At 35.7% G+C, this 20,633-nt stretch overlaps 1 protein-coding gene and 1 pseudogene across 2 annotated transcripts in view; both read left to right on the top strand.

Annotated features, from left to right (window-relative positions):
• Positions 1-20,633, top strand: part of LOC309628808 (ras-related protein Rab-28 pseudogene) — a 457,231-nt pseudogene that overhangs the window by 177,700 nt on the left and 258,898 nt on the right. The gene's annotated exons all lie outside the window — the stretch shown is intronic.
• PROS1 (protein S) overlaps positions 1-20,633 on the top strand; it is a 63,209-nt gene that overhangs the window by 18,864 nt on the left and 23,712 nt on the right. Inside the window, exons 2-7 of the mRNA XM_082392102.1 lie at positions 4,922-5,079; positions 7,817-7,841; positions 15,068-15,154; positions 17,042-17,164; positions 17,264-17,395; positions 20,308-20,433. Of these exons, the coding sequence (XP_082248228.1) occupies positions 4,922-5,079; positions 7,817-7,841; positions 15,068-15,154; positions 17,042-17,164; positions 17,264-17,395; positions 20,308-20,433 (651 nt within the window). The remainder of the gene's footprint in view (positions 1-4,921; positions 5,080-7,816; positions 7,842-15,067; positions 15,155-17,041; positions 17,165-17,263; positions 17,396-20,307; positions 20,434-20,633) is intronic.

Here is a 20,633-nt window from a genome sequence, read left to right as displayed (position 1 = left end):
GAAGTGAAACAAATAATTAGAGACAATGTGGTAATGCAGAAAGAGAATGGGTTTTGGAGGTAGGCTTGATTGACTGTTCTCAGTTGTGTGAACTTGGTAAGATTAAACTCAACTTCTCTGAGTTTCAGTTAGTTCATGTGTATAACAGTTGTGATAGGATTAATAGGAGATAATGCAAAAAGAGCATTTATATGCTTATAGTGCCATAGTTATTATTATGATAAATAATGGAACTTTTTAGACATTCCTGCGTGCCAGCAGGGTAGATATTTTTGGGCAGATAGACTTTGAGCCAGCTGATAAAAACACTTTGGAACATATATTTGTCTCATCCTACAGTTCTGTAGTTCTTAGTCTGGATCTGTGATATCATGTTTGTATCTTTTTGACAAGGAATAGTAGACTCCTTTGAAAGCACACTCTGTTAGATGGATGGATCTTTTTTATAAAGGACAGTAAATGTCTTATTTAAGATACCAAACATGTCCACTACACCACCACATAATTTATTTTTTTAAATCAAGTACATTGTGGGCATTTAAGTGGCAGAATACATAGCAGAAAGAGCATTGGACTAGGAGGATGGGTACATTTAAATTCCTGTCCCAATAGCACAACTTTGTAGCTCTATGACCTTGAAAAAACCATGTAACCTCTTTTAGCTCCAATTTCTTCAGTAGGAAAATGGGGATGATAATTCTGTCCTGTAATATATTTCATTATTTATGTGAGGATCAAATGAAATCATTAATATACACTTTGAAAATTTTTAAGTATCATGCCAATTGGAAGTATTATTGAGGTGAACCCAGATGAACTAAAACATAAACTTTCAAATTTAGGCAAAATTTATTTAGGCAAAATTATTTTTTAAATTATTAGCTTCATTATCCTTTAGGTCAGAGGTGTAACAATTTTCATTTTTAATATTCCTCTTATCATCTGAGACAGTGAAACTTCTCCCTCTTTTTTGAAAAACAGCAGCAAATAGTAATGGATGGTTGCAGGTCTGAGCATTGGGATGCCTGTGATCTAAGTTGTACTTTTGCTATTTATTAGCTTTATAACTTAGAACAAATATCTTGTATGCTCCTGATTTTCATCATCTCTGAAATAATGGAGGTTACTTTGTTTCCTTCTAGTTTTATAAATGTATGTGAGCATTCCTTTAAACCACACCTTGGTTCTCCCTGCACAATTGAGAACTTCCCCAAACATGAATATAGGATGTGTTATTACAGCTGGTCTGTGTCCTGCAGTGGGGGCCCTTATAGGGAAAGAGGTATTCCTAAATATCAGTGTTAACCTCTGCATTCCAAAACTTAATATTCTGTTAGGAAGAAATGCCAAGGAGTGATGTTTATGTTTTGTTTTCCAACTGCATTTGACCTTGATTGTATTATTATTGTATCAAAACATTTATCTTTAATACAAAGTGTTATTGTTTTTTCAGAAAGACTCACATATTTGCTTTGAAGTTCAGAAGGGCCAAGTTTTTGCTATATTTATTATCAAGTAGCATGCTTAAAACTATTTCAAATAAATGAGATAATTGCACTGTCAGACCCTTTCATTGTTGATTGGGCTGCGATTTATCAGTTAGCAATACACTTGGTGGGTGGCATGCTCACAGAATAACATCTTTTAGATGCACACAGCCTTGATTTGATCTTGAGCAGTGATAAAGATGGTGAGAGATAGGGTTAAAAATATAACTCAAACACTTTTGTTAGTTAATTATCACATTTAAACTTCTGTTTTGGTAAGTGAGAAAACCCATATAAAATTAAAATAGATAAATAAATAAATAAATGTAATTCTCTCTCTTTTTTTTTTTATAAATTTATTTATTTATTTATTTGGTTGTGTTGGGTCTTCATTTCTGTGCGAGGGCTTTCTCTAGTTGCGGCGAGCAGGGGCCACTCTTCATCGCGGTGCGCGGGCCCCTCACTGTCGCGGCCTCTCTTGTTGAGGAGCACAAGCCCCAGACGCGCAGGCTCAGTAGTTGTGGCTCACGGGCCCATTTGCTCCGCGGCGTGTAGCATCTTCCCAGACCAGGGCTCGAACCCGTGTCCCCTGCATTGGCAGGCAGACTCGCAACCACTGCGCCACCAGGGAAGCCCTATAATTCTCTCTTGAAAGATGTTCATTTATTCAACTAATAATTATGGTAAGTGTTAATTAGTCCTTTTGCCTTTCTTTTTCTTCATTCTATTGTCAACTTTTGATTAATTCTTATTTACAGAGTTATAAGAGAAATAAGAGAAAAATAAATTTAGCTATTTATATTATTTGCTTATCTTCCTAATCAAAGAACCATTTGTGGTTAAAAATCAGGATTAAAAAAAGTTATTTGTAGATTTTACTTATGATTTAAAATGTTTTCATTAAAAAACAATGTTCTATTCACATTCTAAAATGATAAGACCCAAACTTCATACTCTCCATTCTTTTCTTCAAATATAATTGCAGATTGTAGCTTGAGTGTCTTTTCTCTGTATTTGTCCACATGATGTTTACATATCTACAAGTATGACTGGTATATATAGGATTATGCTATAGATGTAGCATCTACAATTTGCACTTTTTAATTTAATAGTATATCTTGGAGATCTTCAGTGCAGAAGTATCTTCCTTCTTTTGAATAGCCACATATTATTCTACTGTACAAATGTATTATATAGCTTATTTTTTCATTCCCTTCTTATTAGGTATTTAGGTCATTTCTAATTTTTTTTTTTTTTTTTTTGGTTACGTTGGGTCTTCGTTGCTGTGTGCGGGCTTTCTCTAGTTGGGATGAACGGGGTCTACTCTTCGTTGTGGTGTGCGGGCTTCTCATTGTGGTGGCTTCTCTTGTTGTGGAACGTGGACTCTAGGTGTGCGGGCTTCAGTAGTTGTGGCTCGCGGACTCTAGAGTGCAGGCTCAGTAGTTGTGGTGCACGGGCTTAGTTGCTCCGTGGCATGTGGGATCTTCCTGGACCAGGACTCGAACCCATGTCCCCTGCATTGGCAGGCGGATCCTTAACCACTGTGCCACCAGGGAAGTCCTCTAATTTTTGGATAACACAAACAATCTTCTTTTTTTTTTTTTCTGGTTGCTTTGGGTCTTCGTTGCTGCGCGTGGGCTTTCTCTAGCTGTGGTGAGCGGGGGCTACTCTTCATTGCTGTCCATGGGCTTCTCATTGCAGTGGCTTCTCTCGTTGCCGAGCACGGGCTCTAGGCGCGCGGGCTTCAGTAGCTGCGGCGCAGGCTCAGTAGTTGTAGTGCACGGGCTTAGTTGCTCCGCGGCATGTGGGATCTTCCCATACCAGGGATCAAACCCGTGTCCCCTGCATTGGCAGGCGGATTCTTAACCACTGTGCCACCAGGGAAGTCTCCAAACAATCTTTCAATAAACATTCTATACATACCTTTTTCAGCAACACTTGCATATCTGTAGGACCTACTTAGAAGCAGAATTGTTGAATTGAAGAGTATATGTATTTTTAATTTTCAGATACTACCAAATTACCTTCAAATAATACCTATCAGTTTATATTCCTACCACCATTGTACAAGAATACTTGTTTCCTCTTACACTCACCATACTTGATATTATCAGTCTTTTAAATTTTTGCAAATCTATTAGGCAAAAATCCAATTGTTTTTAAAAATTTGTGTTGAACATCTTTTCACATGTTTATTGGCTAGTTTAATTTTTCTCTGTAGTGATGTGTAAATGGTATCACTTTGTTTATATTTTATTTACATTATTTATTTTGTTTTTAACCTTGCACACATTCCTGTATTGGTTGGCATATCGTTGTATTATTTTTTCTTTAATTTGCAAAAGTTGTTTATAAATTCTGGATGTAATTTTTTCTGTTATATATGATGGAAATATTTTCCTGCAATCTGTTGCTTGATGTTGAACTTTGTTATTTTTATCGTCGTTTGTCAACTGCTTAAAATTTTTTATATACTCAAAGTTACTGATTTTTTCTCTTCTGTATTTTGTGCTTTGCATAAGGTCTTCCTTTTGCCATGGAATTTTATTTTCTTGTTTGTATAAATAACCAGGTGTTTTAGCCTATCAAGTATCTTTCAAATAGCTGATGGGACTGTACTGCATTTCTCTTTCTCCACAGAGATCACACAAGTTTTCCATTAAAACTGAGAAAGTTTGTTACTCTAGCTTTAAAGATGCTGTGGCTATGACTTTATAGTCATTTCAGCATGATGCTTTTACCAATGTAATCATAACGAGGTAAACACGAAATTATTGTTTGGTATGTTTGACCTCAAGCATAAGCTTGAATAATTTGTGTAGATCATTAGACAAGGGCTGTAGCTACACACCAAACTGCTCTGTGTTGTTAACCAAAGTGCTTATGTATCCACGTGTTTTCCTCAGTTCAACCCTACTGAGGCAGGCATAACTTTAATTTTTATTTATTTAATACATTTATTTATTTATTTATTTTTGGCTGCACTGGGTCTTCGCTGCTGCACGCGGGCTTTTTCTAGTTGCGGCGAGCGGGGGCCACTCTTCGTTTTGGTGCGGGGGCTTCTCATTGTAGTGGCTTCTCTTGTTGAGGAACACAGGCTCTAGGAGCGTGGGCTTCAGCAGTTGCAGCACACGGGCTCAGTAGTTATGGCTTGTGGGCTCTAGAGCGCAGGCTCAGTAATTGTGGCACATGTGCTTAGTTACTCTGTGGCATGTGGGATCTTCCCAGACCAGGGCTCGAACCCATGTCCCCTGCATTGGCAGGCGGATTCTTAACCACTGTGCCACCAGGGAAGTCCTAAGGCAGGCATAACTTTAAATGGCATACAATTTACCGGCAGAAAATGATTTATTTAATATATCATTGCTTAATATAATATTTTAGGTGGAGAAATGAAAGATTTGTTCATGTAAACTTTTTTTTTTTTTCTTCAGTTTTGTCAAAGCAACATGCTTCACAATTCCTGGTTAGGAAAAGCCGTGCAAATTCTTTGATTGAAGAAACAAAAAAGGGTAATCTTGAAAGAGAATGCATTGAAGAACTGTGCAATAAAGAAGAAGCCAGGGAGGTCTTTGAAAATGACCCTGAAACGGTAAGAATTCATGAAAAGTGGTAAGTTAACATACCTAGACATACAGTTACAGATGGAATGTTTGCAGCTTGAGTCTGTGTTCCCTTGTGTTTCTTTTTAAAGTTAATGATTGTGTATATCACCTTCCGCATGTACCCACTGAAGCGTTTCAGGAGGAATTACCTTCAAAGGAAAGTGGGCTTGTTAGGGAGACACTATTTGCCAAAACCAATGTGCTCTGACCAAACTATAATTCAACTATACCTAATTATCACAAATAGTATGAACCTTATGGTTTGTAATTACTTTCTCCCAACCAGGATTTTGTAGTGTTAGGCGAGGGGAAGGCACCTCAAGTGTGTGTGTGTGCGTGTGCGTGTGCGTGTGTGTGTGTGTGTGTGTGTGTGTGACTACATTGTTATCACTATGCTTCATTAATTCTCTCCATTGGCATTTTTAACCAAGCTTTAGAAAACAGAGCCTCTAATTCAGAGCTCGGTACATAATAGGTACTCAGTAAATGCTTAATAAAGGATTCATTACAGTACTGTGTTCCCTGAGAATAATTTTAATTTATTCCATAAACTCTTGGGAAGTTTCCTCAGCCCACTGTAAATCATCAATAATCCCTGCAGTTGGAATTTATACCTTTAGTGTTTAAATTTTTCCAGTTTAGTCTAGAATAAAATAATCACAAAGACCCCTAAATATCATACAGAAATATGGGACCCCTAGATCTGATCTTTAGTCCTCTAATTTTCCTAGAGAAGGGGGTTCTTTAACATGTTCTGTGGGTAGCAGGAATATAAATAGTGCCTCTACGAATTGGGGTGAAGAATTCAAGTTTGATAACCTTCAGGGTTACCTCAGATTTTTTTCCCTGAGATGAACTGTATAACCAAAAGGAAATGAGGGAGAAAACATACACAAAGTACCTCCTTTACCTCTGCCTTAGCTCCTGGAACCATGAGACTGGATGAGCCGTAACAAGCAGGAACCATTTGTCTATAGTTAGAGAACTTGTCCAAGACAGTAATAACTTGTGTTTTCTGGGATTGCCCTTTAATTCTCTTACCTCCACCTACTCTAATAGGTTCAGAGGGAATTTTTCCCAAGCTACCCGAAGATTCATTTTTAACACTCTCCAAGATTGAATCAAAATGCTTGTCTTAGTTTTGTTGCCTGTTGTGGAAAAGCAATTAAGACAAAAATATTTTATTTCACACAATATAACAGTGTACTCATATTGTGTAGGAAACAGATAAACACACACACACATATATACAAATTTCTTTTTATTATGGAAATTATAAATATATCCCGAAGTAGGGAGAACAATATAATAAACCCCAATATACCTACTTTCCCTTTCAATGATTATCAACAATCTGCCATTCTTGTTCTGCCTATTCTCTACCCCACCCACTCTAAGTTTTGTTTTGTTTTGCTGGAACATTTTAAGGCAAGCCTGCATGCTCAAGATTTCATTTGATTGTATTACCCATAAATACTTGAGCATGTATATCTAACACTGTAAATATGTTCTCATAGCTTAGCCTCTGAGTAGCAAATGGGGAGTGAGACAGAAGCCATATGGAGGGGAGAGAAAAGAGTAGAGAAAAGAAACTCATTTATGTGCTTCCTCTCCTCTACTCATTCTGACAGTGGTGTTATTGACAGAAGAGAAAGAGATGACGGAGAGAGTAAGGAAGAAATGGGAGAAATGAAAGAAAAAAAAACATTTGTTATTGCTTCTCACTTTCTGTCCTGCTCCAGACACTCCCTGCCCACATGCCTCATACCCTACTCCACACTCCCAGTCACCACGTTATTGCTTGTCTCCCCACTGTCCCTAATACAGTCCTTTCACCGTTACATCATCTCCTTTTGAACCAATTCATCACTGTTTATATCGTGGCTTTTGTTCTGTGGATGACAACACTGATGTCTGAATTGCTTAGTGGGAGATCTCATACTTGTAAACTAGTAGCTAAGTGTTGTGTAGGTTTATATGTGAGAGGAGGAAGGAATGAGGACTTTAATTGTGTCCTGGATGAAAGTTATGTTCTGTCCTTGAGGTTGTTTTTGTGTAGAAACACTGGTTTCTCATGAGGGGTTCTTATGCTATTAATGCTGCATATTGGATGTATTATGGCTTAAGAAGGCTTTTGTGAACTAGCCTGGGAACCTTACCATCAGAAATCATTTTTAACATTTTTCTCCCTTTGCTGAAGTGCTTTCCTTAGTCCAAATTACTGATTTACAGAAAAATTCTTGGTACATAACCAATTTATAAGTAAGGTATTACATGTACATAAGATGCTAAAAGGTAAATGTCCACTTTAATTCAATTCAAATTATGTTACTGTTATTCAGCAATGAATCTGGTGTGTGTACTCAGCATGATGTGAGGTGTATCAAATGGGTATCTAACCATCATGGAAAAATTAAAAGATTTACAAAAAGGGGGCATATATAGTCACATTTAACATCTTCAGTGGAGCCTGTTTTCAGTTTAGAAGCCTTTGAAACATGATTTAATTGATCAGTATTGCTTTAAGCCTAAGCATTTTATGGCTTAATGTTATTAGTCATCTACTCCTGGTATATATTTTACTATAGAAAAAATGTTGTAATGTGGAAATGGCAGTTATATGTAATTTATTGCATCTTTAATATAAAAACACATTTTAAAATCGTTTTAACTTTATGGTGAAATTTAGATTTGCTAAGATATATTTTTTCTTTTTTTTTCTAGGAATATTTTTATCCAAAATATTTAGGTAAGTTCAAAGGACCTCAATCAGATAATCTTAGAAATGGAAGAAAACTAAAATATGATGAAGTCCAATCCTCCACTCATATATATTCCATCCAGTACAATTTCATTAGCGTTGGGAGTAAAATCTCTCTCATTCTATATGCAAATTTTCTGTCCTTTTATTTAAAGTCATGTAGATGAATTTGGGATGGTTCTTTTAATTACTATGTGACATTTTGACTTTTAGTCTTTTTCATTTTTTTTGTCTTTCTCATAAAGGGTCACTGAGTTGATGCAAAATTATATTTAGGTACCAGAATATTCTCTATAAGTACATGAGTTTTCATGGGTCATCTTTATTTATTTATTTATTTATTTTTGGCTGCATTTGTCTTCATTGCTGCACGCAGGCTTCTCTGTGGTGGCTTCTCTTGTGGCGGAGCACGGGCTCTAGGCGTGCAAGCTTCAGTAGTTGTGGCTCACAGGCTTAGTTGCTCTGTGGCATGTGGGATCTTCCCAGACCAGGGATCGAACCCGTGTCCCCTGCATTGGCAGGCTCATTCTTAACCACTGCGCCACCAGGGAAGCCCTCATGGGTTATCTTTTAATGAAAGGAAAGATCTCTACACTCTCCAGAGCTTGTGACATAATTATCATTTAAATATTGATTGAAATTATTAACAACTTCCCACTTTGCAACACCATTTCCTCATTTCCTACAATATCCCATCCATGTTTTGCCTTTGGATACAAAAGCGAAAGGAGTGAGGTAGCATTTCCATATCTAAAGAGATTAGATGATTTCAACTAAATGTCAATTAAAAGGCTACAGTTTGTTTTAAATAAAGATAAAAATATTTTATTAATATTTTTTTGAGATTTGTCAGCATTTCCAAAGAATGAAAGTGGAGTATCATTTGTACATGTCTTTCTGATGAGATTCTCTGTAGGTCCAGCCCACAGAGGTTTGCTCTCCCTCCTCCTATGAGCTCAGAATAGTCCCCATCTGTGCATCTTTCTACCCCACTCTCATGCCAGCCAACGTGAAACTCCAAGGCCTGCAAAACTGAAAAGTAAATCTTCCTTGAAAAAAAAAGTAGGAATGTACTCTGATATACATTAATAGCTATGCAATTTAGTGTTGTTAATATAATTTAGCAAATAACTATTTCTATTAAATTCTCATTTCTCTTGAAATTTTAGGGTTTAATTATAGTTTAGGGTATTACACTTTGTTTTTGTTTTACTTCTGAATACCCATGCAGAGATTCCAGAGACCATCTGTAGATAGGAGACTATATATACCTTTCCCCCTTTCCTAGGTAGCCTTACATTGAATTGATGGTATGTACTTCCATTTACCCTTCAGGACAATTAACAAGATAAGAGCCCAACATCATTGGGAGAAGACCCTTTCTGAACCAAGTGCTCTTTTTCATAGTTCCTGAAGTGGTTACTCTTCCCTTTTTTGAGTGTCCACGATGGTGTGAATCTTATTTTTGTGGCACATCCGGAGTCAAGGAGACCCAGCTGTAATACACTGCCTCTCATTTCACCCTCTCATCAACTGCAGGACATTGGTTCAGTGGTATCTCTCTTTAGAACTCCATAGCATGACCCGTTTCTGTTCTTGGGCTGCTGGGTGTTTTCCAGTTGACTTATTATAATTTCTTTTTATTAATTCCAATCGAACATTTATCTCCCGCAAGATCTTAAAATTACTTAACCTCTATGAGCTATAGTTTTCCAATTTGTCAAATGGATAGTAACAATTTACCTAATAAGTTTCTAGCAAGAAATAAAATGAGGCAATGTTTTCAAAGCACTTAGTAAAATATGTCATGCTAGTTCTCTTCATTTTTTCCCCTTAACTTCTCCTCTAGTCCCATTTTCTTTTCTCTTCTTACCTTCCCTTTTCTAGCTGCTAATAACAGACTTAAGCAGTTTCATTCAAATTTGGAAAGAGGATACTATAAAAATTGTGTAGTGGTATTATTTATGACTTTAGATATGAAAATTCAACAAGATTTTCTAAAAACTTTAGCTGTCATATCTGAGATATACATCCATGAAAAACATTTCTTCTTTGTAAAGTTATGCTTTGACTCCTTACTTTCTAAAGCAAAAATTAAAGGTTTATACTCTTAAAGTCAAGAAAAGATAGACCATCAGGACTATTTCAGTCTCTCCATTTTAGGTAGGAATTTAAATATTTTGTGATTAAAGTAGACAATATTTGACTGTTAAAAATTATAAGCTTACATTAAAAATATAGTATTAATCCTTGTTTCTTAGGTCCATGTAATGAGGCTGTGTTTCTGCAGGCATCAACACTCTGGAAGATAACGTACCTTTTTTTTTTTTTTTTTTTTTATAACAATGGGAATGCCAGGTTTTTTGCCTATATTTTTGTTTTTTAATAACAATGTGATATTGAGGTATAGGCTTGTTTCTTTCTTTTTTTTTTTTTGTAAAGAATTTCACTTATTTATTTATTTATTTATCTATTTTTGGCTGTGTTGGGTCTTCGTTTCTGTGCGAGGGCTTTCTCCAGTTGCGGCGAGCGGGGACCACTCTTCATTGCGGTGCGCGGGCCTCTCACTATCCCGGCCTCTCTTGTTGCGGAGCACAGGCTCCAGACGCGCAGGCTCAGTAGTTGTGGCTCAGGGGCCTAGTTGCTCCGCGGCATGTGGGATCTTCCCAGACCAGGGCTCGAACCCGTGTCCCCTGCATTGGCAGGCAGACTCCCAACCACTGCGCCACCAGGGAAGCCCCTGGAAGATAACGTACCTTTGATCACAGAGTATATTTGGATAAACATAAATAACATTTTAATACAACATTATGTGTTTTGGAAAAGTTAGATAAAATCTTTTCCTTTTTTTCCTTCCATTCCTCTCAACTGCCTCTGTTCCTACCCAACTTTCTCTTTTATTTGCCTGTCTTATTTGGAAGCATGATAGAAAAGCCAAGTCCTAAAAAATAATAATAATAATAATATGATGTGGACTCTAGTCTCAGACATAAAAATTTCTACTGTGTCGGTTTAGGAAACTTATTTAACTCCTCAGGTTCTGTATTTAAGTTACACTGTAACTATATTTTCTAACTTCAGAGCTGTTGGGAATATCAAATAAGTATATGTATGTAGATAGATTTTTTTATGTCAGACTTTCTTCAGATGTAAAGTATTATTATTAATTGACTTATATAATGAAACAAAAAATATACTTTTAAAAATATTTATTTATTTTATTTATTCATTTTTGGTTGTGTTGGGTCTTCATCGTTGCACACGGGCTTTCTCTAGTTGCAGTGAGTGGGGGCTACTCTTCATTGCGGTGTGCGGGCTTCTCATGGCAGTGGCTTCTCTTGTTGCAGAGCATGGGCACTAGGCACATGGGCTTCAGTAGTTGTGGCTCGCAGGCTCAGTAGTTGCGGCTCGCTGGCTCTAGAGCGCAGGCTCAGTAGTTGTGGCACACGAGCTTAGTTGCTCTGCGGCATGTGGGATCTTCCCAGACTAGGAATTTAACCCGGGTCCCCTGCATTGGCAGGCAGATTCTTAACCACTGTGCCACTAGGGAAGTCCCCCAAAATATACTTTTTATTATGATATATTTTTTGATTCATATTTTATATTTTGGTCTTTAGTTACAAGCATATGTGATGAATTCCACTGTTGAAAACAGAAAAGAAATACTCTAAGTTAAGTCTTTCTGTCTTTTGATGTGTATATTCTGTAGGCCAATGGTCCTAATTGGGGGGTGGGGGGAACCTTTATAATTTTGTCTCTGGTAAACCTAACAGTAATTTTACTAATTACCACAGCTCATGCTGGGAGCTCCTTACAGTGAGGTAAGGTCACCCAAGAAATTAGACCACTAATACTAACCCATACTTTTTGGCAGTGTTTGGATTTAGAGTTGTAAGTGTTCAGAAATCACACTCATCTATCCATGTACTGCAGTGGAAACATGGAATTTGGGCAGAAATACTCTGCATTTCATTATATAAAGATAAGTTTTTAAGTTGTGTTCTTTTCCTTAGAAAATGGAATAAACTCTGCCATCTATGTTGGCCTTTAAAATATCACCCAATAGAATGGATGATTAAATTAATGGGAGAAGAACTTCTTGGAAAGAATGCTAAATTCTGAGCCAAAATGTAAACATCAGAAATAGTTTTTAGTTTCTAGTTCTTGCCAAATTGGTGGATTAGCTCAGACTGCTGACTTCTCTTAAAATCATCTCAAGAGAAACAATAGCATTCCAGGCACTAATAATAACAAAATAAAATGAAAACAACAAGAAATGTGAAAAACCCATGGATAGACTGAAGGCTGTTTGACCTAGTATGGGGACCTGGGGTTCTGACTGCTGAGACAGCAGTAAGAGGACAGATTGGATAATTAAAAAAGAACCTAAGCGTTCAAATCAAGTGAATTTTTAAAAGTACAACAGGGCAAGCCCTGAGTAACAAAAAATAAGGAAATAACAAAAGTAGAGGTAGAAATAAGTTAAATGGAAAACAAAAGAGAAGATTAACAAAAGAAAACCTCATTCTTTGAAAAGGTAAAGTAAGGAAAGTAAGTTAGACCGACCTCTGGCAAGAATAATCAAGGAAAAAGAAAAAAAGGGAAAGAAGAAATGCCAAAACAAAAAGTATAGGACAAAAGGGGAAAATACTATAAACCCAACATAGATTGGATTTATAATCATAAAATAGAGATTATAAAGTAAAATATAATCATAAAAAGTTACAGAATATGATCATATAATAATATGGATATAGGAACTCTTGTAGTCTAGAACCAAGATTTCTTTCTAGGATGTTCTGTCCTGACCACTGGAACCTCTTCTGAAAGTGCCTCTTTCTTAGGCTTTCCTCCCTGATGGCCCGAGTTTCTATGTCTAATACCGTTTCTTAGGAGAGCTTCTGCTTCAGGCTACAAAATCTAAGGCAATCTCTCTCCAACTCTCACCTTCCTACTCATTCTCTACAACTTCCTCCATTCCTGTTGGGCAGCAAGAAGGAGAAGTGGGAAGGTAAGGGATTGGGATTGCACTGCTTTGGAGTAGCCATGAAACTTACTCTTCCCACTGTAATTCTAAATGCAGGTTTCCAAAAAAACATTATCACATATATTAGTATGGACTCATATATAAGGAGCCTTATGGGTTAAACCTACTTTGTAGTCTGGCCTGGGGTCCTAATCACCATATGAAGTCATTTCACCTGAACCTCTAGCTTCCGGGTTTCAAATTTTAGCTGTCAGATTTGTCCAGAAGTGCAAAATGAGGCTTTCTTACAAATGAGAATCCTAATGGAATGTTCACACTAGAATAAGATAATTCTGGGAGTGGGTGATTCAAGAGGAGGGACAAATGAATTCAGAGAAAGAATACTCAAGACTTAAGATTGCCTAGGTCTCACTGGGCCTCCAGAAAGACCACGATGATGTAAAGTATTGTTTCTATGGGAAAATATTATAACCTACTTTGGTAGGCTAAATAATGACCCCCTAAAGATGTTCATGTCCTGTCCTCAGAACCTCTAATGTTACCTTAAATGTTGTCTTTGAAGATTAAGTTAAGGATCTTGAGTTGGAGACATTATTCTGTATTATCTGGGTGGTTCCAGTGTAGTCACAAATGTTCTTAAACGAGAGAGGCAGGAGGTCAGAGTTTGTAGTAGGATATATGACAATGAAGCAAGAGTTGAGAGTGATATGAGGATGGGGCCATGAGCCAAGGAATGCAGGTGGCTTGTAGAAGCTGAAAAAACTGAGGAAATAGATTCTCCCTTGGAGTTCTAGAAGGAATGCAGCCCTAACAACAACTTAATTTTAGACCTCTGATCCCTGTAACTGTAAGAGAATAAATCTGTGTTATTTTAGGCCACTAAGATTGTGTTGATTTGTCACAAAAGCAATCGGAAAGGAATACACATACTGACTTCAAATGAGCCTTTAAACCCATCTGTGATAAACTGCATTCTCCAAAGGTGGCTGCAAAAATATCTCCCATCTCACATACTCTTCTGCAATGTCATCTTGCCACTTCCCCATCACTATGTGGAATCTATCCTTTTCTCCCTCCTCCAAATCTGGGTGGACCCGGAGACTGCTTTGATCAGTAGACTATGGTGCAAGTGATACAATGCCTCTTAACTGGCCTGGCAGCTTCCGCCTTCTTCCTCTTGCAAGCTAGGTACCATGAAAGCAGTGCCACTTTAGGACTGCATACTCAGGGAAACTCAACCACATGGAGAAGCCCTGAAGCATGGCATACCGTCTGGAGATAGAGGTGCTAAGGAACCTGAGCTGTCAGACATATGAGTGAAAAGCCATCCAGGAGGTGGATCTTCCAGACCCAGCCACCCTGGCTGATCCCATGTGCAGCAGAGACAAACAGCTTAACTAAATCCTTTCTAAATATTTGATCCACAGATCATGAGCAAAATAGAATGATTATTTTAAGCCACTAATTTTGGGAGTTGTTTGTTACTCAGCAAAAGATAACCAAAACACCACCTTTTTAGTTGAGTTGGTGACTATCTGTCCAATGAACTGATACGTATAATGTCTTCAGTGGCTATTAAGAAATGTTATGTTGTTTGCACTAAATGACCCCTGGTTAATTTAAAGTCTGTACGTATTTTATCTCTATTATTTCAGCTGTTATTTCTGCCAGATTGCTATATCTAATTTCACAGAGTTCTAGTAAGAAATAAAATGAATAAAGTAAACCTGCTTTGTAATACTGAGGCATTATACAAATATTATTTTGTTAGTCTCTATGCAACATTGGAAGAATTGGAAGTTGCCTACAGCAACCAGAAACACTGACTTATTCTACTAACTTAATTATAGACAGTTTCTAAATTAGGCTCTGGTCTATAGACTTGAGGGTGACTTTAGGTCTCTGCTACAGAATTAAGAACATAGATTTATGTGGCAATAAATTTCCCTGCTAATTCAAGATATTTTTCACTTCTGGCTTTAAGGTTCTTTTCCAAAGAGAAGCCTCTATAAATCTATTTTTCATGATTCTGTGTTTATTGCAATCTTGCTTGTAGATTTTTAATTTTTCAAAAAGGTGGATGGAAACATTTAGGATTGACATTTTGAATGCTGAATCATGTAAATCTACAGAAGCATAAATATTCTACCACTTTGGATAATTTCTACCATGATTTCAGATCAAGTAAGTGTGTCTGCTCTAAGATTACACTTGTTTGTATTTACAGGTTGTCTTGGCTCCTTCAGAGCTGGATTATTCACTACTGCTCGTCTGTCAACTAATGCTTACCCTGACCTAAGGAGCTGTGTCAATGGTAAACACCTCTACCATCAGTTTAAAAAACAAAACAAAACAAAAACCTGCAAGTAAAGTACCCCCATATAAATATAACTAATGTTTAAAAATCAACAAATGAGCCCTTGAAGGGCTGGAAGGCCCAGCAAGGAGGTATTCTCAAAATGCATTTGAAGGAATGTTTTTTATTTTTTTTATTTTTTTGGCCATGCCACATGGCTCTAACACTGGATCAAATTAGCCAAATAATTATTTCTTTCAGTGTTTATTTATTTGTTTATTATTTATTTAGTTTAAACTTTTTATTGAAGTATCATACATATATGTATGTATGTGTACAGCAATGTACATGAAAGATGAATTTTTTTCTTTTTTGACCACATCGTGTGGCTTGTGGGATCTTAGTTTCCCCACTAGGGATTGAACTTGGGCCACAGCAGTGAAAGCGCTGAGTCCTAACCACTGGACCGCCAGGGAACTCCCTGGAGGAATGTTTTTTAGATGTAAATGCTGCTGTTTTACTTAAAATGAATTTTCCACCTAATGTTTAAATTGAAGTGTTCCTTGTTTGCCAAGCTTTAGGTCATTGACTTCAGAATTTTATTCCCAAGAGCTTTAATTTGGCTGTCGTTGCATAATCATGTACTTATGACCAAATGTTACAGTTGATTAATAGGTCAAAGTGGAACCACATTTATTTTTCTGACTTTTGGCATCAACGATATAAATGTGGAAAATCTTGTGATATCAAATTAGCCTTTTCCCCCTGAAGTTCACATAAGGCCTAGTGATAATTCTCATAGATTATTTGTCTCTAGTTTATCAATTTCCTGACTTAGAGTCAGAGAGAAAAAGGTGAAATTGCAACATGTAAATTGGGATGTTTGTCCAGTGAATATTTTACATGCAGCATTGGCATTATTGAGATATTCATTCATGTGCATTTTCTATAATTCAAAATTAGTTGTAACTACGCAAGTAAAACAGTTTGCCTAAATGTGTATATTTAATTCATACTTTATTTTTTTAATTTATCAAAGGACAGAAAAATAATTTGATAATTTCCTGATTAACCTGTTTTCTGTCATTTTAACTAATACCTAATTTTCAGAAAATTTGATTTTATGAGGACTTTTTTGAAAAGTTCAATAATTAGGTTTTAATTAGATTAAAAAAATTTTTTTTTGCAAGTTAACAGTTTGCTTTGCTAACATAAGCAAAGGAGAATGTAAAGGAAGGATGGAAGGAACTTGCAGATCAGCTAGGAAGGCTGGAGAAACAGGTGTGGAAGCATGCAGGAGCCAGGGACCGTTGCAGTGTCTAGTGAGGTGAGAGTGACCACAAATAAGTCAAGACACAAATAGGCATATCATTTAAGATAGTGATAAAGTGCTGTGACATTTTATGAAGAAAATATCCCTCCTTAGGAATCACAGTATTCTGCTACCTGTTGCCCAATGTCTGAAAACCATTTGACTAGAATTCTATTTATTTAAAGCAGGAGAATAAATCTGGTCCCTGTTATTCTATCTTAGCCCAATTTGGAAGTTCCAAATTTTTCTATTGATACTACACTATTTCTATTGATATTGAGTAGTTTTATTGTTCTGCCTACCTCATGGAATTGTTTTAAGGATCAAATAAGGTAATATATGAAAAGAATATTAAATTACAGTTACAAAGTACTGTATATATTTGCAAATATAAAAGTAGTTCCCTTTTGCAAAATAATTATGAAGATTTGTCTAATGGATCCACTTTTCTTAATGAAAAAGTATTTGAAGGAATGAGTTGTAATTTTTTTCCATTGACCATAGGCCTTGTGCACAGGATTCTATTAAAGGGCATATAATTCTATTTTACCATGGCATGTGGTAAAAATTAAATAGATATATATTTCCTTCAGCCATTTCAGACCAGTGTAATCCTCTGCCATGCAATGAAGATGGATATATGACCTGCAAAGATGGCCAAGCTACATTCACTTGCATTTGTAAATCAGGTTGGCAAGGAGAGAAGTGTGAATTTGGTATGTATAATAAACCCAGCTGACTCATCTGGATTGGCCTCCTGAAAAGTTCTCTGAAGGTTTTATTACTTTAAAAGTAATTTATTTCCTCCTTTTTAGATATAAATGAATGCAAAGATCCTTCAAATGTAAATGGAGGTTGTAACCAGATTTGTGATAATACACCTGGAAGTTACCACTGTTCCTGTAAAAGTGGTTTTGTTATGCTTTCAAATAAAAAGGACTGCAGAGGTAAGAGTAAGAAGGTAGACTAAAAAGGTATATACTATGTGAGAGCAAAATTCAGTTAGAGGAATTTCCCCAGGAAATTCTTGGAAAACTCTTAGGTGGTAAGTGCTTGTAATAAGTATACATTATTATCTACCTTGAAACCTTGTGATACTATGGGACTGCCTTTGGTTTATTGTTTATAGAGTATTTTTTTATTCACAGAGTATTTTGTTGTCTTCTTATTGTGTGTGCATGTGTGTATATGCACGTGTTTTAATGAAGAATTTCATTATATGGTAATAAAATGAAGTTTTAGTGCAAGTCCTTGCATACTACAGTCTTTGCGAAATCGTTGTTTATCCGTTTTCTTCCAGACACTATAATAGTATATCCTTTATTCCAATAAGATAAACAGTTTACAAATAAATCACCACAATCCTTAATAACTTCTTTCACTGTATTTTATATTTTCTTGTCAGAAATACCTTTCTAATTTCCAATATAAACCCTTCATCTTGCACCTCATTTCCTGTTGTGGTTTTGAAAAAGATGAAACTCTGGTTTTCCTTCTCTTTATACATCTAAGATCACATCACTGGTCATAACTTTGTTTTTTTTTTTAATTTCAGACTTAAATAATTCCAGTCAGTTAGTTTAGCTTTTTAAGTCATTTAACTAGTGTATTTCTTTTTTTTTTAAATTATGCTTCTCTTTCCCCCAAATTTTACCTTTCTTTTTTCTGCATAATGTCTTTTCCATTAGACTGCTTTAACTACCTTTACTAAATCTTCAAATATAAGTGCTAGGTACGTGGGTGACTAAAAATGAAATTCTCCAGCCTGGAGTTAAATTTTGCCTTTAGAAAATGGGAGCAAGTTATTCTTTCTTCTCTCCTTTCCTCCTTCCCTTCCTTTCTTTCCTTCCTTTTCTTCCTTCTTCCCTCTCTCCCTGTCTTCCTCCTTCTCCCCCCTCTCTTTTTCTTTCTCCCCCCACTTCTCCTCTTTTTGTATGAAGTAAAAAAATTTAGTAAGTTAAAATGTAAAGTTTTCTTTTTCAACTCTATTCATATCTGCTTTGGTAAATCCTTAAATTGAATTCATATTCAATTGGCTGTCCCTCACTGCATTGTAGTGTTTAGTCTAGCATAGTTTACTATAATATCATTTAAAGTGCAATTAAGTGACTCTAAGGTGAACTGTATAAGCTAACGATTTATTATGAGCAGTTATCCAATTTCAGATTATATATCTTTCTTGTTTGCCTATTTGAAGGTGTTTGAGGTTAGAGATTTAGAATATCAATATCATTAAAACACCAGTTATAGAAAACCATTATAATGAAGGGATACCATATGCATTCCACAAGCAAATAATACCCATTAAAACTTCTACATCTAAATACTTGAATAGTCTATACTGCTAAAGAATTTATATTTTTAATTGATAGGAATTTAATCCTTATCCATTGAATTAATACACCTTAACAAAAAGTTCTCTTATAAATGAGTGTCTCTGATGATCAGAACATATGTTCTTGTATTCTTTATTTACATAGTCTTTTATCCATGATACCTAAGTAATAAAGTACAGACCTAGAAGAAGAATATGTATACAACTGTTACAATAGGGCCTTTGCTAAAATGTGGATATGGCTGGGATTAAGCTGCCAGTAAATGTGCAAAAATGCAAGAATAAAACTTTTCATCAGACATTAGATGTCAGTGTAGAGTCATAAAATGTACGTGCTATAACCGACACTCATATGATTTAAATGAGTCCTTGTAATATGCCTCAAACCAAATAAATTTAGTCATATGTTTTTACTTTCTGTAGAAAATATGGATTTTATAGCTCTTTTTAGAAAAGTAAGTATTTTTTGAAGTAATTGTAGATTCACATGCAGTTGTAAGAAATAATAAAAAGAGATCCCATGTACCCTTTACCCAATTTCTCCCGATAGTAAAATCTTACAAAACTATAGTACCTTATAACACCCAGGATATTGTCACCAATACAATCAACATACAGAAAAATTCCCTTACCACAAGGGATTGATTCATTTATTTTTGTGCAGGTCATTTTAAATAGAGAAATGTCTGAAAATTTGGCTATTAGTCTGTGGAAAAATTAAACTATTAATATCAACTTTTTAGAGTAGAAAATATATTTTTCATTCTGAGCTTGCCTTTCCTCAGAGAGTGCAAATGAGAAGAGTTCACTAATAATTACATCTCTATTGAACTATTTCTGTCACTTGTTTTGTTTTTCTCACAGGTGCTTATTCAGTAACTAGTTGCAATCAATACTTCGTCTCCTATTCTACTATGTAATATAATAAACACACCTGAAATTTCTGGAATAGTAATTTAACACTAACATTTACGCTGAATTAGCTGCACTTTATAAATACTTTAACACCTTACCCAATCCCATTTTAAATTTGAATCACTCTTGAATACTTTAAGCCACAATAATAGTATGCAGATTTAGCTATTGTCCATTTCCAGAGGAAAGGTGTAAGACTGATGAGCCATCTCATTTTTATTTTTTATATTTGTGATAATACAGAGTAAATATGCTGTTAAGACCATATTTCAGAAACATGTATGTAAGAATACATATTAAGAATATGATGAGTCTCCCATTTATTTTCATACTGTATCCTGGTAGACAAGAAAAAATAGCGCTTTTTTTCTTTTACGTGACTACAAAGGAAATAGCAACCATTAGTCAAATTCCCTATGTATTTGTATAAAGAAATCATATTTAGTGAACTAATATATGATGATAGATTTAATATTTTGTTATTCCCAGACCACTTTGTTGTCTCATTAGATATATTAAACTAGATCCAGGAAACACAAATCAGGGGGTCTTTGCTAGTATCTTCTGGTATGGGAAAAATGTTTTTTAATATACTGGTTTCATTTATAGATGTGGATGAATGCTCTGTGAAGCCAAGCATTTGTGGCACAGCTGTGTGCAAGAACATCCCAGGAGACTTTGAATGTGAATGCACTGAAGGCTACAGATACAATCCCATATCAAAGTCTTGTGAAGGTAAAGTTCTGGTGGTGTCATTGATGGTGAAGAGGGTGTTTGCACCCTGATTTGATATGAGAAGCATTGGTTCTTTAGTAGTATGCAATCTGATTGGCCCGCTAAGCTGTATATGAATTGGAGACCTCCCATATATGAGCAAAAGAACACATTTTTAAAATTATTCATTTATTTATTTACTTTTGGCTGCGTTGTGTCTT

Source organism: Balaenoptera borealis (assembly GCF_965194805.1).
Source record: "Balaenoptera borealis genome assembly, chromosome: 5".
In the NCBI taxonomy this organism is placed as follows: Eukaryota; Metazoa; Chordata; class Mammalia; order Artiodactyla; family Balaenopteridae; genus Balaenoptera; species Balaenoptera borealis.
This window is presented reverse-complemented; position numbering and strand designations above follow the sequence as displayed.